The following is a 24590-nucleotide window of genomic DNA, read 5'->3' on the forward strand; positions in this document are numbered from 1 at the left end:
CTCTGTGATCTTGAAATATTATGACTGGAAGGGAAATCAATTTCTAAAATTAGATTACAGCAAAGTTGTGGTAAAGATGCTCAATCAAACTGCAATGGAATAATATATTTCAAGCAGCACCTGTTTTGAAGGAAGGTGTTATGAAAACATACTGATACTAAGCATTATATATGTCAAGATATAAAAAAAAAATATATACACTGGCAAGGCAGACGTGTTTTTGAAGTATGTGTTCAGAACACATACAGTATGTGACATAAATGAAATAGCAGAATGGGTTACATCACTGTCATGCATGTGCAGTATATATAGGAGAACTAACAGTGGGAAGCAGGACCTGAGCATCCATCAGATGCAGATTAAGACTATGTAGCGCTGCACTAAGAGAATAAAAAGAGCACAGATTGTGTTTGTGTGACCTCCAGCTGCCTTTATCACTTTTCTCAAGTCCATAAAAACTTAAGCAACTGAGCTGTCACAAGCACAAGCTGTAAGGCATTCTTTGTATAGAAGCGTGCGTGTCGATCGTAAAAGGTTACGTCATTCTGCAAGTCACTGTGCTGCAAATGAAACATGACTAATCGATGGCAAACAGAGAAGTGTGTTCTTCTGTCATCAGCATTCACTCGCACACAAGGCGGGGATTATGAGGCTCATTTGAGAAATCACAGCTTAAGCGTCAATTTATTTATTGCTCATTTAAAATTCACAGTAGATTCTAATCATTTAGCCAAATGCTGGGAACATCTGATACTGCCCAACTGCAGAGCAAATGTGTCATTCCTCACTGACGTCTCTAACTCCTAATGACCATCACACTCTTCAGTGCCACTGAAAATGTAAAAAAGAAAAAAAGTCAATTGTTCCAGACTCTAATTTATAAAACATGAGGTAAAACCAACTGGTTGTGCTCAATAAAGGCAGTGGAGTGCAGGACAGACTGCTGCAGGCCTTATTTCAAACTTAGCATTACTGACCACTGAGTGTGTTTCTAAGGAGAGTTTATTTTCTGTATTTTACTACACAGAACAAAAACAGTTACACATCACTGGTACCCAGCAAGGCTGAATGAAAACCAACAGCTTCGCCCCAGCGTTTCAATCAACAGCGATCAACTTGACAGACTGGATACATAAACAGCAAGGAAAATTGTTTTAGCTGCCTGTTTTGTGAAGAGAGAGAGAGAGAGAGAGAGAGAGAGAGAGAGAGAGAGAGAGAGAGAGAGAGACAGACAGACAGACAGACAGACAGACAGACAGACAGACAGACAGACAGACAGACAGACAAAGACAGGATGACTCATTTCTCCATCAGCAGCCCACTTGATTCTGTCAGTAACATTCATCTGCTGACAAATGATGAACACATTGCCTCTGTGACCGTTTGAAAACAGTCAGTCCGAGAGAGATGAAGTCACCTCCACGTCATGTGGAGTCACTGGTCAAGAACTGCACACTTGCAGTAATCTGGTACTTAGTGCATATTTCTGCCTGAACACAACAAGAAATAGCTTCTTATGGATGACTCACAGGAAATAACACGACAGCTGATGTTATTAGTCAACACATCGGTTTCTACAAGATTCCACTGAATTGCAACAGGCTGCTTTGTGTTGTTGACCATTTGTAATACATAACATAACTTATGTGTGTAAATGCTGTCTGTAATAGAAGTGTTTTAATGCAAAGGCTGTTCCACATAATCTGTCCACTTCAAGACAGTGAGCTCCAGCTAGATGCTAAGTGAGTGCGTTTAGCCACCAGTGTTTTCACTTAAGTCTGGCAGCAGCACCTCTTTGGACAGACAGGGATATGCATATGCAGTGATGTTATAAGTGGCTTTATACACCACTGTGTGTGTGTGTGTGTGTGTGTGTGTGTGTGTGTGTGTGTGTGTGTGTGTGTGTGTGTGTACCAGCAGCCCGAACAGGAACAGAGGCTGGGAACTGGACTGCAGCGCTGCAGCAGCATGCTCAGTCAACAGAACACAAGCTGACTATTTGTAACATTCAGTCATTTTATAATGGATATAGTTTGACCCAGGGCATTGTAGGGAAACCATTAAATAAGCAAAAGACAGACTGGTGCAAACCCCTAATCGTTACAGTGTGTAACAATAAGGAAGTCATCTATCAACTTTTGTCAGCTACACATTCCTGAACGGTCAATGTGGAGCTGTTTGAAACACCAAGCCAACAGAGGACACAGAACCTCACTCTGACCCAGTGGTCTAAACTGGTTTATTTCAAACTTGTCTTCTACTCGTCTTTTTCCTCTCCCTCCTCATTCTCCACTCGCACAGTGGTAGGCAGGATGGCACAGTCTGCTTCATGTTTCGCTCATTTCTCTTCCACTTTTCCCTCGTCTCTTTTGCCCTTTTCTGCTGCTCTCCCTCCGTCTTATCTGCCTTTCCTCCTGCTCTCTCCATCGTTCTCCGCTCGGCCGCAGTCGGTCTGCAGTGAGCTGTACACTCTGTTTCATCATATCAACTTCACTTCCCCATTAAAGGACTGACCTCACACAAAACTACTATTTAAGGGAAAAAAATACACACGCCGCGGGTGGAGAGGGGTTGCCGGGTGCGTGTGCATGTACACATGCACGAGGATCTCCCCACAAGCACGGTGATACAGGAAATGATCCACCCCACCCCAGGGCTGGCAGATAATTTCACTGTGTCATGAAGCCAGTCCCTGTGTGCAAGTCATTTCCTCTGAGGCAGCATTCTCAGCCACTGCTGCCACTCTGCATTCATCTACAGCAAAAAAAAAAAAAAAAAAAAGTACACATGCATGACAGCTACAGGTATCGCCATGTATACAATGCCTTCTCTAGAGTATTGTTTAGATATGCAATTTATCAAAACATCTTAAAAGCAACAGTAAGTTCATTAAGCCCGGCTGAAATCAACGCCCAGTCATTTCTTGACACTCACTTGTTGATTCATGTACATACACACTGCAGGTCCATGACGTCTTTGCGCTTCAGTGAGGTCACTTCTAAATGGTGACACTGCCGTGGCTGCTAATCTGTCGCGCTACGGTTGTGTCAAGCTACACCACAAACAAGCTGCACAGGTGAAACACTTTTTTGATTTTGTAAGTTTTAACATGAATTCACTTTGACCTTTTTCTACATGTCAGACTTACATGATTTATTTCCTTTCAATATGCATTTTTAGTCGGTAACCAGGAAGAAGGACATGTTACCATCAATTATATCTTGCCTGGCTGTTATGCATTATCTATGGCTTTGTACCTGTATCTCCAAATAACTGCAGACTCCATGTACAGCATCATTCGTCACTTCCATTTAGTCACAGTGTGTGATGCCAGAGTACATCTGCTATACTGCAGGTCTAAGGAGCAGAAGGGTAAGCAGTCACTGTGCATGAAGCAGAAAAGATGTACCTCAGATATTTTCAAAATGCTACAAGCCTCAAATAAATCATGCCTTTAGTTTCCACTCAACTACAGACACTGAAGTTTCACGCAGGTCTGTGCTTTTATGAGATCAGAATGCTTGTGTATCGATTAAATAATAGATTTATTGCTGTTACCATTTAAACACATGGTTTCATAGCAACTCACGATCCAAACCACAGCAGCCTGAGGTTGCGGGCTGAAATCTATTAGATGCCGGAGAAAATCAAGTACGGTCAGATTGGCAAATAGAAATCTAAAAACGAAAACTTTCATGACTATCAGCATGGCCGAGCTGATTTCTCAGAAGCAAATAACTAAAGTATGAAACCGTGACGCGTTTCAGTTCACTTGAAATGAACTGACCGGGGCTGCGGCCTTCTTCCAGCAATAAAACATGTCTAACTGTCTCTCGCTTCTGTGTCCACAGACAAAAAGTTTGATGGCTTGCAGAGGCAGAATAGCTGGACACAGCTGGGACAGGTCACATGAGGAGCTCGTGTACGTGACATTTCTGTCCAATGCAATGGACGGAAACAAGGCACATTCTAAGCAAATAAAGATTATTTTCCATTAATAATCAACCACCTACATATTGTCACTTTGGAGGTGTCACAATACCTAAAAGAACAACAAAACAGCAAGGCAGGTAGAGGAAGCTGGTGCTCTGTACCAAAGCAGAAAGAGTGTAAGGCAAAGAGGATCCGTTTTACAGATTTCCTACTTTGGACATGAAATAGATGACAAGTTGTTCGTTGACAGTTGCCACGAAAAATACAAAGTAAACACTCTGTTGCAACGCTTGGACTCGCTACAGGCATGTAGCAAACACTCCATATCTACACACTGAACCTCATGTTACTTTTGCTGCCATGTCTACATCTCGAGAACAAGATGAATCAAGTGTGGAGGACGAATAAATAAATAAATACATGTTGCCCTGGTGACGGCAAAAGGCGCCGGTGGCTCCAAGGCGAAGAAGTGAAATTATGTTGGTGGATTTTCTATTGTTTTTTGTTTTTTTTTTCCCCTTCGGCAAATCAAGCTACACTTTAAAAGTATTGGCTTACTTGGATGGAGATGGACAAAAGGAGAGTACTATCTAAAGAGAAGTCAGCTGGGCCTGTTTGTGGCTTGTGAAAATGGGCGGCATTCCCCTTTAAAAACACCTTTGCTGACCACATTAGCACATATTCCAAGACAGCATGATTCACAAGGACCTTGCGGGTCATACATAATGAACTGTTCAGTCCACTGGAGCTACACAAGAGACAAAGCTCTTTCAATTTGCTTCCATTAGTGTTACTGTACAAAAAATTCAGACAAGACTCTGGGGGACATTTCTCGACCGCTCAGTCGACGCAGCTATTTATAAATATTAAATAACTGAGTGTCTGGGGAAGTGTAAAGCTGAATCGACAATTTAAACTTTAATGCATCTGACGCATCTGGATCTATTTCAGACAACCACAGATCCTCCCTTCCTTATAGCAATGCTTCACGTAAATCAAAGGGAACGTGGTTTTTTTTTTTGGAAATGGTGGCTGTAAATAATTACAAACCACGATGTCAGGTCCTATACCCAGGCTTGATCTACGGGACACTTCCCTGAACAACTTATTGTGACAAGCTTACAGTAATGTCTTCCTGAGCTGATAGGAGTGTCTGTCCTGTTAGGCTTATCGGCATGTGTTGTTATGTATCCATTAGACAGCACTTCAGCGTTTTATCTATACTGTAATCCAGCCAATGCATTATGGCCGGTTGCTTAGCAACTTCTGCAAAATACAAAGAGTTGAAACCAGTTGAAGCCACAGAGAAGCAGCAGACAGGAGTTTTATAAGCACTCTGCTTCAGCACATTCTCTTCTCTTTCATTGTATTTACCCAACCTGCTCTTGACATTATGGAGCTGTCGATCTCCCTTTGCCTGCTTCCACCCTTTATCAGCCCATAAAAAGCCACGTGGATCCACCAGTCAGGAATGTGATGATGTTTACCTGAAAGGAGCTAAACACAGAGAGGAATAACCCAACTATTCAAAGCCTCTCGCATCACAAACTCTCCCTGCACCATTTGCAGTTATTCCCCCCACCCAAAAAAACCCTCTTCCTCCCCTCATACCCATCTCATCACTAGGCATGTGGAACAGAAAACAAGCAGCACGGCTCTGGGCTTTAAAAGGATTGAGCAGAAAGTTAATGTTTTGATTGAATTCCAGCCGTTTTAAAAATAGTTGTGGGGATAAACGGTGGGCCTGGCAGAGTGAGGGGACCGTGCCAGGCAGGGCCGTAAACTCTCCAAGAAAGACACAACAGCAGGAATCCTGCAGAGGCTCACAAATAGCACAGCTAATGTCTCCGCGGGGACTAACAAGAGTATGTCTTACTCTTGCATTTTGACAGATTTCTGTCCCATGCTCCTGTGGCCTATGAATTTTTGGCACCCGTGCTTTATTATAAAGTATACTGAGGAATGTGCCAGAACAAATAGACAGCAAAGGGAGGACAGCATGTACATAAGGTCCTGCTGTATGTTAACCTCAAACTCAGCTTTCTAAATACTCTGGACTGGGGTGGGTATCACAGGGGCAGAGGGCAGCAGTGGATAATCTTTCCAACCATACTGTTCTCCAACATTTATGTCCATGTTCTGGCAAATGAACACATATATGACCTGATCTATCGGGCGTCAAGGACAAGTTGTCTGCTGGTTTTAGTCGTCCACATGAACAATTCAGAGAGTCTGCAACTAACAACTATTTTCATTATCAATTAGCCCCAAGTGTTCACAACCTGGAACCTGGTCTTAAAAAATACTGGATACCTTCACCCCTACCAGCCTCTCAAATATCCCTCAAGAGAAACAATATGATAAGAGAAAAAGAAAAAAATTCTCACTATAAAATGGCAGAAAAAAATGGCAAAAACTACCTATCACAAGTTCCCAGAGCCCATGGTGTTGTCTTACAATGTTTTGTCCTACCATCAGTCGAAAGCCAAAAAAAATCTGTTTATCATCTTGGAAGAGTTGAGAAATGCAGAAAAACGTCACATTTGAGAAGCTGGAACTAAAACACTTCTATTTGTTTAATTATGTTCTTATGTGTTTGTCACATAACTCCCTATCTAAGGCAATAAAGAACCCTAGTTACCCTGTCACTGAATATAGACAGCAGGCCAGCTTTCAATAAAAAGCAAATTTACGCTTAAATGACATCATTAGGCTGGGTTTCAATTAAGGGTTTCAGTCTCAACTCTTTTGCATGAACATGGTTTAATTTGTGTATAAGTATTTCTCGTATTGGCACAAACTACTTGAATTGTAAGTGCCAGCCTCAACAATAAAACACTGCCAGACTAAACTCTGCCACACGTACACAAACGCTCTTGTTTGGGTTTGTTGAAGGAAATGAAAGCTGCATGAACTCACTGACGATCCATAGCTGTCTGGTAATGTGCTGTATTGTTCGGCTGTTGCTGCTGGTTGCACACAATGAAGCTTGTGTGTTGCTAAGATTAAGCTAATGACATGTTTGCTTGTGAAAATGAACACAAATGTGTGTCCATGAATACCCAAAGCCTGTGCATATGTATGTATGTATGTATGTATGTATGTGTGCGTGTGTGCGTGTGTGCGTGTGTGTGTGTGTGTGTGTGTGTGTGTGTGTGTGTGTGTGTGTGTGTGTGTAGGAGGCTGTGTTTCACCAGCAGGTTGTGATGGAATGATAGCGCTGAGGCCAGATGGACGGTTTATGCGTGGGAGACTCCTGTTCTCTTCTCTTCTCTTCTCTGCTCACTCACACCCTCGTTTCAAACTAAAAATACACTAAGACTCAGGTATCAAACTCTTCACCACTCGCATTACTGGGTGAAGAATTGGCACAAGGTAACAACAAGATTCAACCACATTGTGAGCTTTCGCATAACTCTCCTCACGTCCCTGTCCCTGCAGTCAGTGTGGACAGTGACCATTCTTCAAAAGTCAAATCTTCAGAGCTGTGATATCCAAACAGTTTGTTGTTGAAGGCTGTGTGCACAGCCACATTATCTCAGGCAGTCTTTATGTCTAGACAAGGAGATCCACCAGATTAAGACAAATCTGCGGGTGTATACGTTTCCTTACACATGAGAACCATATACCATTGTGGACACACTGAGACATCCCATTCCAGCTTTGTTTTGAGTCCACATGTCATATTATGAGAATGGGAGAGATTCACAGCAGTTTAGGTTTATCATATGACCAATCGTAGTGTGGTCACGGTTTCAGATTAAGCAGTATTTTCATTTTTCAGGACATACAGCATACCCATTAACTGCTGGAGATTAAGTGCTCCCTCATTTATCCCATTACTCTTCACATCACAGTAAGGTGGATTGTGGACCTGCTCGTGTCTTGTTCTATTTGTCCATGGTATGTGTGTGCATGTGTGTATGTGTGTATGTGTGAGAGTGTGAGTGTCTGTGTATGCGCTGGACTTTGATTTTTGCTCAGTTTGTAATGAATGTTTTACAGCAGGCTGGGGAAAGACTTTTACCTTTTCCAGCAAAATAACAAGATTTATCAGTCACTGTCAATTTGTTCCCAAGAAATTACTTTTTAAATAATTGGACATAATGTAGCTGCCACTAAGACGTTAAGAAGACAGTAAGAAGTAAAACTAGTTTTAGGTAAACAGTAAACAGTGGTCTCATACAGGACACCAGCTGGGAAATAAATAATCTAGCCTATTAAACTCAAGTACAGCCAGTTCACCACAGAGTTTGTCTTGTGTGACCAAAACAACATGGGTAGGCAGATATGCTGAGAAACTGATTTAGGGTCTCAAATCCAAAGCTGTCACATCCATGCAAATAACAAACCCAACACCGAAATGTAACATCTGCACTTTGGACGAAGGTCTACTTGTGCACACAGTTTTGGCGACATATGTTACTAACTTTGTAAGATATGGCTAATAATAATAATAGAATAAACAATAGAAAAACAATGTGCCGCACAGCAAATTAACACTTTATATCTCATTTGTTTATTCGATACAGAAACCAAAGTGTAAAGGCCCACCCGGTGGTTTTACAGGAGATTATGCACAAGGGCTGGGATGCTAAGTTTACCTCCCAATCCAATTCTATCATGATACTTGGTTGCTGATTCGATATGTTTTACAGTTCTACAAGTAGAGTGATTCAATAAGAGGATTTTTTTTTTTCTTTTGGTTGCTTCTTTAGCACTAAATCATCTGGAAAAGTTGCATTATACACTTCTCGAGACTGTATATCATGAGTCATAGGTCCCAAAACAATGCACATGTCTGCCTTTCTGAGTTCTATTTCAGCAGCATCACTGCTACGATGCACTATACTGCATATGAAAGAGGTAAATAAAATACTTTTTTAAGTAATCTGCTTCATTTGGCTGGTCTAGCTCATCAAGCTGGTGCCATAATAATAAGAACTTTATATAGCAAAACAAGGTTTACAAGGTGCTTTACAGAGCAGAGGGCCCAACAGAGGGCCAGTAAACAGGCAGAAAATAGATAAAATATGAGATCAAATATGATAATAGATAAAATATGTTAATAGTTAATAAGGAAACTGCACACAGCACAAATGTGACACTTTAAATTAATATCCTTCACACAAACCCTGGACTTGACTGCATATTAAAGTGCCAACTGAATTGAATTGGTAAATAAAATGCACAATAGAATGAAGTAAACTGCTACATTTAGCTGTTCCTGCTCATCAGGTGCAATAATTTCCCTGGAGTCTTGTCTTACAGGGTGGTTGCTAAAGCTCCCGCTGGGCTAGTTTAGATGAAATTACAAGAGAAAGGTATAAACAGAAAATCTGAACATATGTTGGATGTGACCCTTACGTTATGAGGAGGAGCAATTTTTCAACTGAACTGAAAGATTTGCTGCTACTGAGGCAGCAAATAAAACAACTACCTGCTTATTCAGATGTCGTTCTACTCTAGAAACCAAATGAAAGCAGACAAAAGTATGGGTTGTTAGTGGCTGGGTCCACAATCAAGGAACCAAAGTGCTCCAGGATGACTGTCATCTGGTTTTTTCACCAAGCAACATCCTTCTTTTTGTAGTCGATTTCTCGCATTTTTCACCCTTATGAACAACAACTTTTGGCACTCAAGAAAAGCTCCTTGTTGTTTCTCGGTTTGATTGATACCGAACAACAGTAACTGAGGCAAAACATTGGCATTTTGAGTGTGTGCTACAAGCTTCCTATGTAGAAAATCACTTCCGGCCCTCCATCTGCAGTTCGCGCCACAACAAAAGAGTGAAATGACGTCATGTGCAAACAACCTATTAGGGCTGCTGGTAGGTAGCTTTTGTAACTTTCAGACAGGCTAGCTGTTTCTCCCTGTTTCCAGTCTTTGTGCTAAGCCAAGATAACTGGCTGCTGGCTGTACCTTCATATTGACCATACAGAATTAAGTGGTGTCAAGCTCCTCATTTAACTATTGGCAAAAAAGCAGATAAGCCTATATCCCAAAATGTCAAACTGTTCCCTGAAGGACATATTTTAAATGACTTTGTACAGAGACGACATGAGTGAAAAAGAAATATAAAACCCTGACACAAAGATGATTATAGATATTTAGATGGTGGGCCATCTGAGGCTTTCATAAACAGGGAAAACCCTGATAAAGTCTCTTAGCTCTGACCGCTACAGAAGACCAGACGACACATAGCTGAAGTGAAGTGTGACATTTTAAGACCTCTGAGGGCTTGCACACTGGGAAGACACCGGGTCTTCTTCACTGGTGTGGAGCAAAAACCAAAAAAGACTGTGGAGAGGCCCGACCGTCTCTCCCGAGGAGGTGTGGAGCAGAGAGACTGGCTCATTTTGCAGAAAAAAAAAAAAATTGGCCGAGGCCACCGTCCCCAGTGCCTTATAAGGCAGTGTTTCTATCCAGCTAGCACACTGAGGCCAGGGCTGCTGCTGCTGCTTGGCTGAGAGCAACTCAACTGCACTCCAGAGATGAAGCGGACACTCAGGTTGACTATCAGGGCAAAGACAGAGAACAAAACACACAGGGGTTATCACCACCTCCCGAAAGAGCTGCACATTAATGGAATGGGGGGGTGTAAGATAAGGGGAATGGAAAGGAACAGAGAAAAAGGGAAGAGGGGCCAAGAGATCCTGGGTGAGAATAAGAGTGATAAACATTAGGTGAGAGGTGAGTGGACAAAAAAAGGGAGAAAGGAACACACGTGAATGAAGATGAATGACAGAAATGAAGAGAGGAAAAGGGAGTGGAGGGACTGGAGTGAATAACCATGCATTTAGCTATTAAATGGCTTTGTCACCTAACACTGAGTAAGGTGAGGATCAGACTGAATGAACAGAAAAGAGGCAGCCAGGGACTGCCCACAAGAGACGATCTGGAAGACATCAGACCAACCCTTGAGTTATCCACATCTCATATCATTCACACTTAAGTGCTGTGCATAAAGTGGTCTGGCACTACCAGGTCTGCAGCTCAATCAGAGGGCTTTGGACTGGGGCTACAGTTAAAATACCTGCAGTGTGTTTAACATGCCTGAGAGGAGGGGCTGGGCTGCAGGCTGAGAGAGAAGCAGAGCCAGAGAAAAAGAGATAAGGCTGAAAAGCGAAAGGGGAAAGTGCACTCATTCGCAGGGACTTTGAGCCCCATATATAGCTGCCAACTATTTACTCTATGAGGTCATTTCCTTCAGGACGGCAGAGAGGCAACTTATGCGACTTGTAATCAAGTGTCCGTATTTTCTTTATCTCGAAAAATGCCCTTTCTTTTGCTTGCCCTCAACAATCACTCCCTGTACTTGGAGCTGGCAAATAAGTCCAGCACTTCAGTCAGCAGTGGTGTGCTGCCAAGTAATGATCACTGCAGTTTGCACAGGAGGAAGGCTGCTGAGACTTCAGGTTACAGTCGATTGAATGCTGATAGCGGCGATGTAGTGCTTTAGAGTTTATACGACCATTATCGTCATTAAAGCGCTATCTTTGTGATTTTTGCTGGGTTTCTGCTATTTTGGAAGCAGGTGTGAATTAAGGGTTCCCTGCAGAGGAAAAAGATGTTTACAGAGGAATCTCTGCTCATACTGTACATCCCAGATTATAAAGGGTCAGCTTTCTTGACAGGAAGGTCACTGAGTTTACTTGACAGATGCTGCAGATTCCTCCTTGTCAGCTTTCCGTATCCTCAGGGTAGTCAGCCCACTGCTCCTTGGCAAGTCCTAAATACGTCTAGCTTCAAGTCAACTGGAAAGTACAAATCTGAAATTAATTAGTGTGTTTCTTTTACTAAGCTGTTATTTAGGAGACTATAGTGTATAATAGTCAACAAAGCTGCCTCTGCTGATGTTTTTTTTAACGCTGTTGCTATGCCACAATAGCAGGGGATTTGTGATTCACTGTTTACCGAATATGAGCCTGTGAGCAATTATTAAGGCACTTAAAGTATGCATGTTTTTATCCCACCTGCAAAAAAGGACATTTCTGAGCCCTCAGTGTTTGTGTGTGTGAGTGAGTATTTGAATCCCACCGTAAGCAGTAAAACTTCTTGATCCCAGCGACAGTGCAGAGGCTGCTAAAAATGGAAAACTGCAGGCTGTTCTCTCCTACGCGTGCTTCCCACTCAACTTTTGTCTCGAACACTCAACACCTCTATCTCTCCAGCTCGCGTGCAGGAAGTAAACACCACCGGTGTTCAAGCAAGTATTCTGCTGAATGTTTTAAGGGAAGAGGGAATAGACCGGGAGTGCCTCAAGTAGTGTGGAGGGGGAGGGCAGGGAAGGGTATGTACAGGGGCCCCAAGCTAGATGGGGCCCATTAAAAGGGGTGAGGTGATGCTTTTTAAGATAGACCTGACAGTGTGTTTGCCCTCTGTCAGATCCAGTTAGGGGGCCCAGAAATTTAAACACCAGCACTAACACGGATGTAGCTTTTCGGCTAAAGTAGCTGCCATGACACTGGCCGGCTCTCAATTACAGTTAGAGGTGAGGGTTTGAAAACGGTGTCTTTGTGTCCAGACATAGGAGCCTTCAAAGCACTTTCCCTCGAATTCAGACGTGTTAGTTCCTGTGGAGAAATGTCCATAACTAACACCAGGATCTGCTGCATTTTGGGAAAACAGGCTTGATCTGAAGTGTGAGAAGACCTTCTTTCCTAATTCAGGCTGATGTCACGATATACACTGGTATAGTGGGAGGATTTTTCCACTGCCTTGTGCAACTTTAAGTCATCACAAAACTCAGCAAAGGGATTTTTCGAGGGGCATACCCCCTTGTGCTCCTTCACCAGACCCAGCTCGGAGCAGGGATGCACCGATCCACTTTTTGCCACTTCCAATTCTGATACCCAAATTTGGATTTTTGCCAATACTGAGTGCCAATCTGATACTAGTATTCAATTAATAAGTGGTGTGCCTCACTGTGTAGAAGAGACTGGGTTTACTCCTTAATGTGTAAAGCAACATCAGGCTGGACTGAAACATTGCTTTCCCAACTTTGTCAAGCAAAATCTAATAAATAAATACACTGATAGAAGTTTTGTTATTTATCATTGTTATTGTGTACCAGGATTTGGTAATTAAATCACAGTTAAATCACAAGCTATTGCAAACAAACTTGATAAATTCAATTACAATTCACACAGGTAGTATAAACAAGTCACTTGGCAAAAAGTCAAACATTAAAACTAATCACGAATCAGGATTCCTTTTAAACGTTCAGTGCAAATGGGCACATAGAGGCCCAATGAGTTCCCTTTGCCTCAGTATCTGACATGATATCAGATCAGACCGTGTCAGTCGAGGATATTTCTGACTCTGACTTTTGACTTATTATTATGCTCAACATTCATTCACAGTACCGTTCCATCCATTGCCTGACAATCAGACAAGATCAGACTAATCCATCTCCTGATGGTCAAAAAATGAAGGGCTGTATATCGATAACACACTCATCCAAGTGTAAGAAACAGGGACATGAGTCTTTGCCCGCTTAACAACTGAGAAACTTAAGAAAATCTCACCACTTCTGACCACTTCACCTCAGAAGAAACAGTGTTGGAAATGCATCAGCTCATTTCCCACAAACATATGTGGGAAAGAAAGACAGAAATATCTTTAAGTGGAATCACTATGACTTACATGCTGTATGCAAACGGTAACACATCTGCTTCTCTGTGACATTTAGAGATGGAATATAACTGAGCTGTCAGTTTGGGCAAGCAGTGACAGGTTGAGGGTTTTCCTTATCATGTATATTAATGCATATTCAAAGGAGGTATGATTGAGAAGTTTTGCATCATATTGACCGATCATACCAAAGGCAGCATCTCCTCTAGTTTGTTTTTAGGACGTTTCAACAGTTCTTAATTAGCCAGGGATAAAGCTGCAGCCAAAGTTGTATCATCCTAGTTTCCAGACACTGTGAGCTTTGTCTCAGTCACGGTTAGAGTTAAAAAAAATAAAATAAAAAATAAAAGTTTGACACTGGGTGGACATACTTGATCACCTACCAGTGCAGGAAGACCAGAATAGGTGTGTTGATCTAGTGGGTGGGGGGACTATCCTGGTCTGGTGGGCCCAACTGTGACTCCAGGAGGGAGTTTCGGCCGGAAATATTAGTCTCCATAAACACACCAAGAGAGACATTCTCCACTAGTTAATCCTAATCTGTAGACACGCATCACAGAGCCCCAAACTGCACTGTCTGCACTCCGTCTTCACTGCAGCACATCCACCATGGCGCTCTGATTTTGGCTGTTTTGTCTAAAATCGGGACATTATGGCAAAGTATCTGATTTCAAGACAGACTGCTAACTGTGCAGTTTGGTGGTAATGGGGGAAAAATGATCAAGGATGGTCGTACGCAGCATCACGGTCTGTCTAATGTACAAATGAGATGAATGTTGTAGGTTACAATCTGGGAACAGACAAGAAAAAAGATACGGAGCTAAACGTCAACAGCGCGGCGTTATCTAAGCGTGTGTGCATACCTGTCTAGCGTTTCAGCGACTGCACAACATGGCATCATTAATAATGGAAGAGGCGTACTCCACTTGACTTACCAGCAAACTTTCCAGGTTTACGGCAGATCTGGGATCTCTGATCATGTCCTCCAGCCTCTTCAGCCGGGATTCCATCCTCCTCTCGGCGCCGAGCGACATGACTGCAGCGTCGGTCGTTCAAAGTTGAGTAAAAATGTGAGGAGCTTTTCCAACCTGTTGCAGTTTACATGTGAACCCTCTTTGTTCCTGGCTAATGGCCGTGGGCCTAGCGGAGCAGCCTTGGGCTCTCAGCCCACCCAAATCGCCTCCAACAGGACTGGTCTGCACAATGAAGAGAAAAATACTCCCAGAGCAAAGAGAGTCCCCGCTGACCAAAAGTTGCCGAGTGTGTGGGGGGGGGGGGGGGGGCCCTCGGTTAGCTCGGTTAGCTAGCAGAGCTAATGTGGGTTTCTGTTGAATCCTCGCCTCCCGCTCGGTGAAAGATGCATTTTTCAACTCGGCGATAAAGTTTGAATGTGGAGACAGCAGCAACAGGCAGCAGGGCGTTTTCTTTGCCCCCCTCTCCTCCCCTTCCCTTTGGGTTTTTGGCCGCTGGGAAATGCTTTGGACTCGCCTTTTCGAGAAAATTCCGCTTCGTTTCACCCCATTAAACGATGTTGGGAGCCGGCTGGTACTGTAGTTTATCCTCAGTGCTGCCACAAGTCATCTGAAGGGGCGATAATGTCTGCTCTCCCGCGCTGAATTTTTAATAAGCACGCACTCTCTTCCTGGATTTCTTCTCGCATTTTCGCATTCGTGCTCCTCTTCTTGTCCTTGTTAGCGGCTTCACTCACAAAAACAGCGAGTTTTATCTGAAGATAAAAGTCCTCCGACGGCTGAATTCCTCACTGTTCACTCACCATCTACACACCAACACACACTGAGCCAGTCTGGGAGTCTCTCTTCCCTCTGACATCAACACACCGAGGACTCAGTTTCCCATAAGCCACCTGTCCTGTCCCCCTGCACCCCTGCCTCTCAGTCTGCATCTGCCTTTTATTTGCTTTATGCATTCAAGCTATTTTAAAACCAGTTAACGGTATAGTACATATCACAGTATTTCAAATATTAGAAATATCAGACAGGTAATGCTCTGATTGGCTGTTCTACAACATTCCTACAGCTAAACTTCAGAAATAAAGTTAATGTCTACAGTTTCCTACATCAGGTGCACCCTTGGGATTTGGAGAAAGGCTTTCACCTCTTTCAGTTTTTTTTGTTTGTTTGTTTTGCTTTGCTTTGTTTTGTATTACCACCACCAAAATATAATGGATTGTTCCAGATCCACAGTTTAGATATCCACCAAGTTTCAAGGAAATCAGAAAATGGATTTCTGCAATATTGTGCATGCTGATCAGTTAGAAACTGGTCAGCATTAAAGCTGCTCCTTGTGACTGATGCAGTCATGGTAGATATTAGTTATCTAATCGAGCATTAAGAATAATATGCATCTCTGACAGAGCAGACATAGCTTGATTTCACTTGGATTAATCAGGCTATGATTGAAATGAATCCAATGATTTCAGGTACAGAAGTCAGTTGCATAGCACTGCAAGTTCTTCTCTGCAATAACTGTATTAAATATATGAATCATCATCATCATCATCATCATCATCATAATAATAATAAAGAGTGGGTGTTTGGGCCTTTGAAGTTGGAAGATGTGATGTATTCTGCTTCACACAACAGAGGGAGCACTTGGACCACAGATGCGTCCCTTCACCGTGCTCCCACTTTTCCACTGAACTGTTTCATGTGTACAGAGAGACTCTTTGCTGCTGTCCCCTTCATTCACTTTGCAGCTATTTACAATTGCTGTTAAGAACGCAGCTGGTGAGCTCTCTCTTTCCCAAACATCCCCTGCAGCGAACAGGAAGTGATGCATTTTACATTTAGTGATTTGGAGCAGTTAGTTTGCATCAGGGGCAGCGACGACAAACACACCAGCGCCACCTGCAGAGAAGCAAACCTCAACAACAGAGAAGACAATGAAAGCAGCCCACAGCAGTTTGTGTGACTGGTGAAACCTGGGAGATGTAGCGTGAAAGAGACACAGGTTAAACAAACTGCAGCTTGAACTTCACTTCTCATCAGGGCTCATAACTGTCAGAAGGTCAAGCTGCATAATAGACAGCCACCATATTAAACTCATATTGCTTCTCTGGAGCCTTTTTTAATCTTTAATCTTATATTAGCCAGTTTAACATGTATCCAGTAAAAGCATGCTGTGTATGCTTTAAAGGCATTTTTCATAGCATACACAGAAGGACAGGTCTTACTGATAGTGTTAGCAATGGCTCTGTTCCATTCAAGTGTCCCTAAGAGCCATGACAGTGAACCAGCATGCAGGATACCAGGAAGCTGAAGCGGCCGAATGGAACTCAGCCATCATTAACTTTATTATTTACACCTGTGCTTGTCAAAATGTCTCCTGTGAAAATGTATACCCATGCATTATTGTTATTTTGAATTAGGACTAATGAAGGAGAATTAAAAATACTGCAAAAATGACAAAAATAACTGTTAGTAATGCTTCTAACAATAAATCATTAGTATTATTTGAAAGATAACACTAATAACAATGCACATTTTGAGATACTATTTAGCTAACACCAATTTTATTTTATTTTATTTTATTTTGTCAATTTATGTGTGATAAAGATTTCGTACAAAATATAAGGGACACTTTAAAGTATCACACAATCTGATCATCAAAAAAACACGTTTATTTTCTCCATCATATGTTCTCTACAATGTAATGCGTTCATGTTATTTTGTCCCTTCCATGTATGCACACATTGCAGTGAAACATTGGGAGTTGAACTCAACGCAGTCTCTGCCTGTCAGCCTGTGTCAGCTTCACAATTCTTTTCCACACATCCGCTGTAGTGGATGCAGCTAGATGGAGCTAGAGACCTTTAAATCCACATTTCTCTGTTGTGCTGTGACCTGACAGTCAGATATTCCTCCAACTGTACGCTAAATGAGACCAAAGCAGCTGGAATCCAGCGGCCACTATATCATCCTCCACTGACAATGAAATAAAATTACATTAAAGATTGTCAGACATTAATTTATAAATCATTGTTGAATCACTAACTAACATCAGTGACTGGCTAATTATCAGCAACATTAAGTGTAATTACTCATTATACAGTGCTGTTTTTTTATTTCTAAAACCCTTCATTTAAGTCATCAATATTTAAATGACACTACCAAAGCCCAACTAGTTATGAATGATTCAATATTCCAAAATGTGTTTAAACACGTAATCGCTTGTGCATTCATTATTAATAACATTTTAGTAGCATGACTGTGTTTAACTGGTATGTGCTGTGTCAGTCTTGTATTTTAGGAGCTGGTTTTTGTTTGCATCTTAAACTTTATTCCAAATTGCTTGACAGTTTGTAGATAAGGTCAGATACTGGAGATTCTCTGTAGTCCCTTGCTTCCATATGCACTGAATGGTTAAAATCCTGCTGTATGTAATGCTGTAGTTCATATACAGTGAATGACTATGACCATTTTAGAATTAAAAAGCATGCAGCTTGCTAGAAATTGTCACATTTGTTGCACTACGCTGCTTTTTCCTTCGTGTTTGTATCAAAGCTTTTATTGACTCAACAGTGTGACACCTCTGAAATTCACATGGAAGTTATTAATTGTGATTTTCACAAGTTTCCACTGATTCTCAGCGACTCTGTGACATGTTGTAAATTATGTGATAAGGTGACGAATCAAGTCAAAATTTCCCATTAAATGACACTAAAAGTGAGATGGTATCTTTAGAGTTAATACTGTGACCTCTATGTGTGCAGGTTCCTCATGCGCGTCCATAGAGTGAGCACATATGACCCATCTGAAACAAGGTTGTGTGTGCCTCTTATTTATTTGTCTTCATGAGCAAGTCACTGGATAAAACAAATACTGTTACAACACAAAAAATGATTATTCTCCAAAGCAATTTTGGCCACATGTTATGTACATGGTACAACGTCATAATAAAAAGACAGAAGATCATCTCCTCATATCACTGTTTTCTCCATTTTAATAATTAAAAAAAGCTTTTCACTGTTCACCAGGCATTTACATTGGAATCGAATGCTCAGGTCAAACCGCCTTTTTTTTATTATTATTATTTGCAAATGCAAAACTTGTCAACAATAAATAATACTATAAAATGTACACAAAAAGATTGACAGTCCACCACAAGTTAAAACGTTGATCAGATTGGATGTTTAGGAACAAGGAATTTGGGAGGAGGGTTTCTTCTTAGCAAAAATGTGAGGGTTCATACAAGTTACAGAAAAAGCTGATCATCTATACATTGACACTAGCAAGATAACAAAGTTGTTGTTTCTGGTGTATTTCATTTTGTACAAAGAAGGGAGAGTCTTCTTTACAAGCGAGCATCATTGTCTTAACTGGAGAGATTATTCAAGCAAGAGTTAAGGCAACTTCTCTGTTGTTTTTGAAAAGTAACATGAAGTCATGTCATGTTCGATTTTGTCTGTGGACCACTCGTCTACATTAGCGTTGGAGTTAGTTGTCGTTGCATAATTCAGGCTGTTGACCAGGCCTGTAGTCCATCATCGAAAAAGGAATGCTGGAGATTTGTCACGAGTCTGTTTGCCGCCACAAAGACTGATTCAGTGGTTCAGGGCTTCCACTTGAGAGTTAGACTATCATGCCATCAATATCTGTCTCAGACATGGACAGTGTACCGTTTGCAGGGCCAACACAACGTGGTGCATGTTAGGATCAGACGTAACATGCGTGTTGTTTGAGCTGTGCGTGTCTGAATGTGTGTGTGTGAAGGTGTCAAGCAGGAGAAAAAGCAGACATAACAAAATATTAGAAATAAATATCAAGTCCCCGTCACCATTTTAAATCAATATGATATATCTGATAAAGATGGGCTGCACGGTGGCGCAGCAGGTAGTGCGCGTGCCTCACAGCAAGAAGGTTGCCGGTTCGATCCCCGGGTCAGGCGGGGCCTTTCTGTGTGAGTTTGCATGTTCTTCCCGTGCATGCGTGGGTTCTCTCCGGGCACTCCGGCTTCCTCCCACAGACCAAAAACATGCTCATTAGGTTAATTGATGACTCTAAATTGTCCGTAGGTGTGAGTGTGAGTGTGAATGTTTGTTTGTCCTTTCATGTGGCCCTGCAATCGGCTGGCGACCGGTTCAGGGTGTACCCCGCCTCTCGCCCATTGTAGCTGGGATAGGCTCCAGCCCCCCGCAACCCCGAAAGGGATAGGCGGTATAGATAATGGATGGATGGATGATAAAGATGGGGACTTTGAGAAATTCTGGGAGCTCAGCCAGTAGTCGGATGGAAAGCTTAGCCTGATGGTGGCATGAGAAAGAAAAAGACAGGCAAAACAATTAGCTTCTGTCCTCTGTGGAGCAAATGTAAAGGTGGAAGAGTAAAAGGCATGTTGGAAAATGCATGTATGACGCAGCAGCCAGCAGCTGGTTAGCGAGCTGAACGTAAAGACTGGAAGCAGCAAGCTGTTAATCAGTGAGCTTTAGAGGTGCTGGTAGGTACTTTTTTTAATCTTTGGACAGAGCCAGGCTCTCTTTTTCCCTCGTTTCCAGTTTTTATGCTAAGCTAAGCTAACCGACAACTGGCTGTAGCGTCACATTGAACTGACAGAAGAGAGTGGTAACAATCTTTTCATCCGATTCTCAGTGTATTTCCCCAAACAATTCCTTTAATTGAACTCTGACCACTGGCTTGAGATATTTCATGTACAAGTCTGATATCTTGTCCTGAGGGTGGCGCTAGAGGAGAGCTCATGGAGGGTCCAAATTGGAAAGGGTTTTTCCTCTGGTTAACATCAGTGCGCTCAGTACATTTTATGGCAATCTGCCCATACAGCCATTATTCGTTTTCACTGCTAGTAAGAATATATCAGTCTATGTGTTGTATAATAACAACACTGATGCCTTTCTTCCTCTTTCCAAGGTCAGTCCTCCTGGTTTTAAAGACGCAAGTAGCCTGTCAGCTCAGTGCAGTGTATGCTAAAGTGTTAGCTTGGGGGCAGTAGAAAAAAAAAAAAAGAAGAGCTAACCAGGACACATGGATCCTTTTGAAATCAGTCCTCCACCTTCTTTTAACAGCATGCAGCAGGTTGATACACTAACAGGAACTCTAACTGTCTGACTTCAGACAAAGGACAGAGCTGTGGCTCAGTGTTGTGCAGAGTTTTAGTTACCATTGACAAGACTGAGGTCATGTCCTCTAGATGTTTTCACAGCCTGCGGGGAATTTACACACTATAAATTATAATAAATATATGATATACAAAGTTTGACAAGAAAATAAATTTACAGAACAGTTGATGGAATAAATAAAACGTGAAAAACAAGTGATTTGGAAATGGTCTTGGGAGGCTCATGACCTCTGAAATCTGGGCTATGGTGCTGGTTTTATTCTCCCACATTTGTTAGGCAGGACAGAAACTACAATTTCCAGCTTCCTGGTTCCATTAATCCTGGTTCTTGTTCTTTCAGTAGCAAAACTCTGGAGGAGACCACTGACCTCTCCACAAGGAAATGTCAATTTTGGAGTTGGGGTGCAATTGGTCAGTTTCTATTCTTCTGATAGAACTGCTATGTCTGTCTGTGTAGAGCTTTTTTTTTTTTTTACTGCCGTTACTTGGAGAGAAATTAAGTGGGGGCAAGGAAATGCTAAAAGTGACACCAAAGATGGGCCTTGGCACGTGGCAAACTAAGCCTAAATGCCTGACTAACAGGCAACAGATAGGGTTTCACACTGCTTACTCTGAGTCAACAATCTGTAATCTCAACTGGCCTCTCTGCTTGCACCTGCCTCACACAGACACAGACACACAGACACACACACACACACACACACACACACACACACACACACACACACACACACACACACACACACACACACACACGTACAAACGGTTAAATTTACTGCATGCATTATGTGTGTGTGACATGAGTGTGAGTACTGTATGTACGCCTGCGACGTGTGAATGTGCGCGTGAGTAAATGTTGGGCTTCACTTGGACACAGAATGAATCACACAATGTCATGACCCAACTAACTATAACAAAGACTACAGGAGTGCAAAGCAGTGCACGCATCTAATGTAACTCATGATTACAGATCACTCAAGTCCTGCGTTATCTTTTAAGTCCAGATTTGTGTTTCACCTTTTTCACGGTGTGACATACCATAGGCCTCTATGGCTTAAGTAAACCATAAAGACAGACAACAGGGAAATACTGCTTTTGACATCCACTTGTGTTCTACAATTTCTTCCTTTCTTTTTTAAAAGAAGTGCTTGTTATTTTGGCAACTATAAATTATCTGGTCAAATCTTCAGTCTGAAATCCCATTTCCACTAAAAACTAGGTGACATGTTTTGCCTCAACGCACCAGAGGCCTTTGGCATATGATAATACCTTGTCTCGCACTGGTACAATGTACCTCCTCCATAGGAGTGTAAACTAAATGCTGGCTTTGTTTGATGGAGACCCAGCAAGCAGGCATACGCTGCAGCTTAACTGGGACGGGTGACAGCTGTGTTGCTTTTACTTAAACTGTCCAAAAAAGATGCACTGAATCGAGGAAAATGCTGGCTTTAAATTTGGCTTAAGATCGAAGTGATTGGAAAAAATAAATAAAATTTTAAAAATCAAGCAACTTGGCAGGATTGGAAGCAAGAGGCGACGCTTAAATATTTCTCAAATGATTTCCAAAACAGGTTTGTCTTCAGCGTGTTTGTTGTAGAAATATTTCTGTGGTGTTACTTCAGCACTTTTCCTCCAGGTCCACGAAGAATTATTTATGAAAGAGCTGGCTTCCCTCTGCCCCCTCTAAATTCAGTGCAGTCACTCTCAAACTAACCCATCACAGGAACATCACTGGTAATGTATTATAGAAAAGATTAAGAACTAGCCTGCGGTAGCAAGTACCCATTGCAGGCTGGCAGATTTTCTACACTGCCTTGCCTTCTCGGTTCTTTCGGAGGTGCAGTAAGCCTTGAAAACAGCAGGGGCCCCGATTACTGTTACGAGCGTGACTTAATGTTTAAGCACACAGGCAGCATTCCCGAGGGTGTGAAACTGTCAATAGCAGGAATGATTATCATGACGACTCTGTCTCATTCTTGTGTAATACTGTAATATATATTTAAATTCAGTGAAGTTTAAGAGTAAATGAATAGAAGCCACAATGGCAGAGATTGTGTGATTCCACCCACACACCATTACTTGCTGGTGAAGGTTAATATTTTATCCTCCAGTTTGCTGATTCAGTCAGAATATTTCTCAACACAATTGGTGATTTTATGTCCAAGGGCTGTTCTCTCGCCTCTGACTTTTTAAACTGTCCTTCAGTCATATTACATCAAGTGTATTCATGCTTGTGCTTCTTTTTAGCTGCCGCCTGCCACAAATCACCCAGAACACTTTGTGTTTGCGCACAAGCAAAGGCCAAGAAGAATGTCCGCCATCTTTCCCCACTCTGCGGCTGTACAATCTGAACTTTGTGAAATACATCTATACCTTCGTGACAAGTTGTGTGAGAGAAAATAACACCTAATGGAGCAGAGATTTTGTACTTGTGGTGGGGCTCCAGGTTGGAGCATTTCACTGAGGGATGGAAATATTTCTATGGGCTCCTTCACTAATGCCCCTGCAGCAGCTTTCGATGCAGGACACGATCCATAGTAACAGACAATACAGAGAGCACTTGCTTTGATAGGGGAGTGTCGATAAGCTATAAGAGCCAGAGTGGGCTGGGAGTCTCTAAATGAGGAGAGAAGCAGCGGGGTAAAGTCCTCCTGTCGCAGGGACACAGTCTGCAGTTCAAAGGTCAAGCGATCCTGTTGGCCATGACATCAAGAAGTTCAGTCCATCAGAGGTCTGTCACACAGACAAAAGGAGTCCTGTCCGCTCTGCTATGATACACATCAACATGTTTGGTTGGACTCTCATCAGTCGTCAAAGGCGATTTGTGGTGCTGGTAGACTGGACGATGAGTGAGGACAAGAAAACTGTTTGTGTGTGTGTGCGTGTGTGTGGTGGTGTAGTTGGGAGGGGTGGGGTTTGGAGGTGGGGGGTGGACAAGTAAGTGTCACTGATGGCACTGTGGTCCTCAGAGCGTCCATCTGTGAAACAGAGTGGGAGGAGAATTAGACTGAGTCACTGCAGGCAGCCCCAACTTTAATTTAAAGGTAAATGGGAGAATAGGGGGTGTTTGGTTTGAAGCAATAAGGCTCAAACAAGACCCACACAAGAACAGAGCTGGTGTTGAAGAGAATGCAGATTTTCAGCCAGGCTTCCTAATTTGGAGTTGACTCTCTTTGGTACATGCAATCAGTATCAGCTTGAGGACGCTTCTGGGCAAATAAAGAATAAAATATTCAGCAACTGCTTCTCTGGTGACATATATTTTACACAGTGTTTTAGATATTTCATGATAAATGCCTTGTGATATTGCAGACAAGTGGGGAAGGTGAGATGCAGCAAACAGATTTTTTCATTTTCCCTTTCCCTTATCAGGTATCTTTAGTTATCTGAAGGTTGTGGTAGATTTTCTCCTTCACTTCTACAATTCATTTCAGCTGCTTTTAGCAGTAGTAATGGTGCATGCAGCTTGATTTCCATCTTTTGTCGTTATTAATTAGTCTAATTCAGAGCGCTCGCCTCATGTTACCACAACTTGAATTGGCCTTCAATTGCTCTTGAATACAATTTCATTTAATTAACTCAAGGAGTGCATCATTAAATTTGTATTAATGTGCTGAATAAATCCTTTGTCATGAAAGACTCCCCATTTCCATTCTGAAGCTCATGGAGGTAATCTGCCAGTCAAAATAAATCTTAGAAAATGCATGAGTTGGTTGAACAGATGCCCCAAGCAAGAAATGTATGTCAATCTAAACAAACAGACAAATGCAAATCCATGATTTCTAGCTGTTGCCATAATTTATTTGATTATCTCAAATCAAGTTTGAAAAATTCTTTTAATGTTAATTAACAAGATTAATTGTGCTGCTAAGTGCTCAGAGTGTGACACTTGGGGAAATCCTTGTATATCTCCTTTCATACTCGGATGT

At 42.1% G+C, this 24590-nt stretch overlaps 2 protein-coding genes across 6 annotated transcripts in view; both read right to left on the reverse strand.

Annotated features, from left to right (window-relative positions):
- rock2a (rho-associated, coiled-coil containing protein kinase 2a) overlaps window positions 1-15424 on the reverse strand; it is a 34565-nt gene extending 19141 nt beyond the window's left edge. For 2 of the 3 annotated variants that reach the window (XM_070978822.1, XM_070978819.1), the window contains exon 1: window positions 14505-14729. In XM_070978822.1, coding sequence (XP_070834923.1) covers window positions 14505-14603 — 99 coding nt within the window. In that variant the 5' untranslated portion in view covers window positions 14604-14729. Of the gene's footprint in view, window positions 1-14504 lie in introns of all 3 variants that reach the window. The other variant, XM_070978818.1, reaches the window with a different exon arrangement.
- A 2937-nt stretch (window positions 15425-18361) lies between these two features.
- The window catches only part of sobpa (sine oculis binding protein homolog (Drosophila) a), a 42919-nt gene continuing 36690 nt past the window's right edge, over window positions 18362-24590 (reverse strand). For all 3 annotated transcript variants that reach the window (XM_070979808.1, XM_070979807.1, XM_070979806.1), the window contains one exon: window positions 18362-23639. The gene's annotated coding sequence lies outside the window, so the exon portion shown is untranslated. The remainder of the gene's footprint in view (window positions 23640-24590) is intronic.

This window comes from Chaetodon trifascialis, chromosome 14 (genome assembly GCF_039877785.1).
Source record: "Chaetodon trifascialis isolate fChaTrf1 chromosome 14, fChaTrf1.hap1, whole genome shotgun sequence".
NCBI lineage: Eukaryota > Metazoa > Chordata > Actinopteri > Chaetodontiformes > Chaetodontidae > Chaetodon > Chaetodon trifascialis.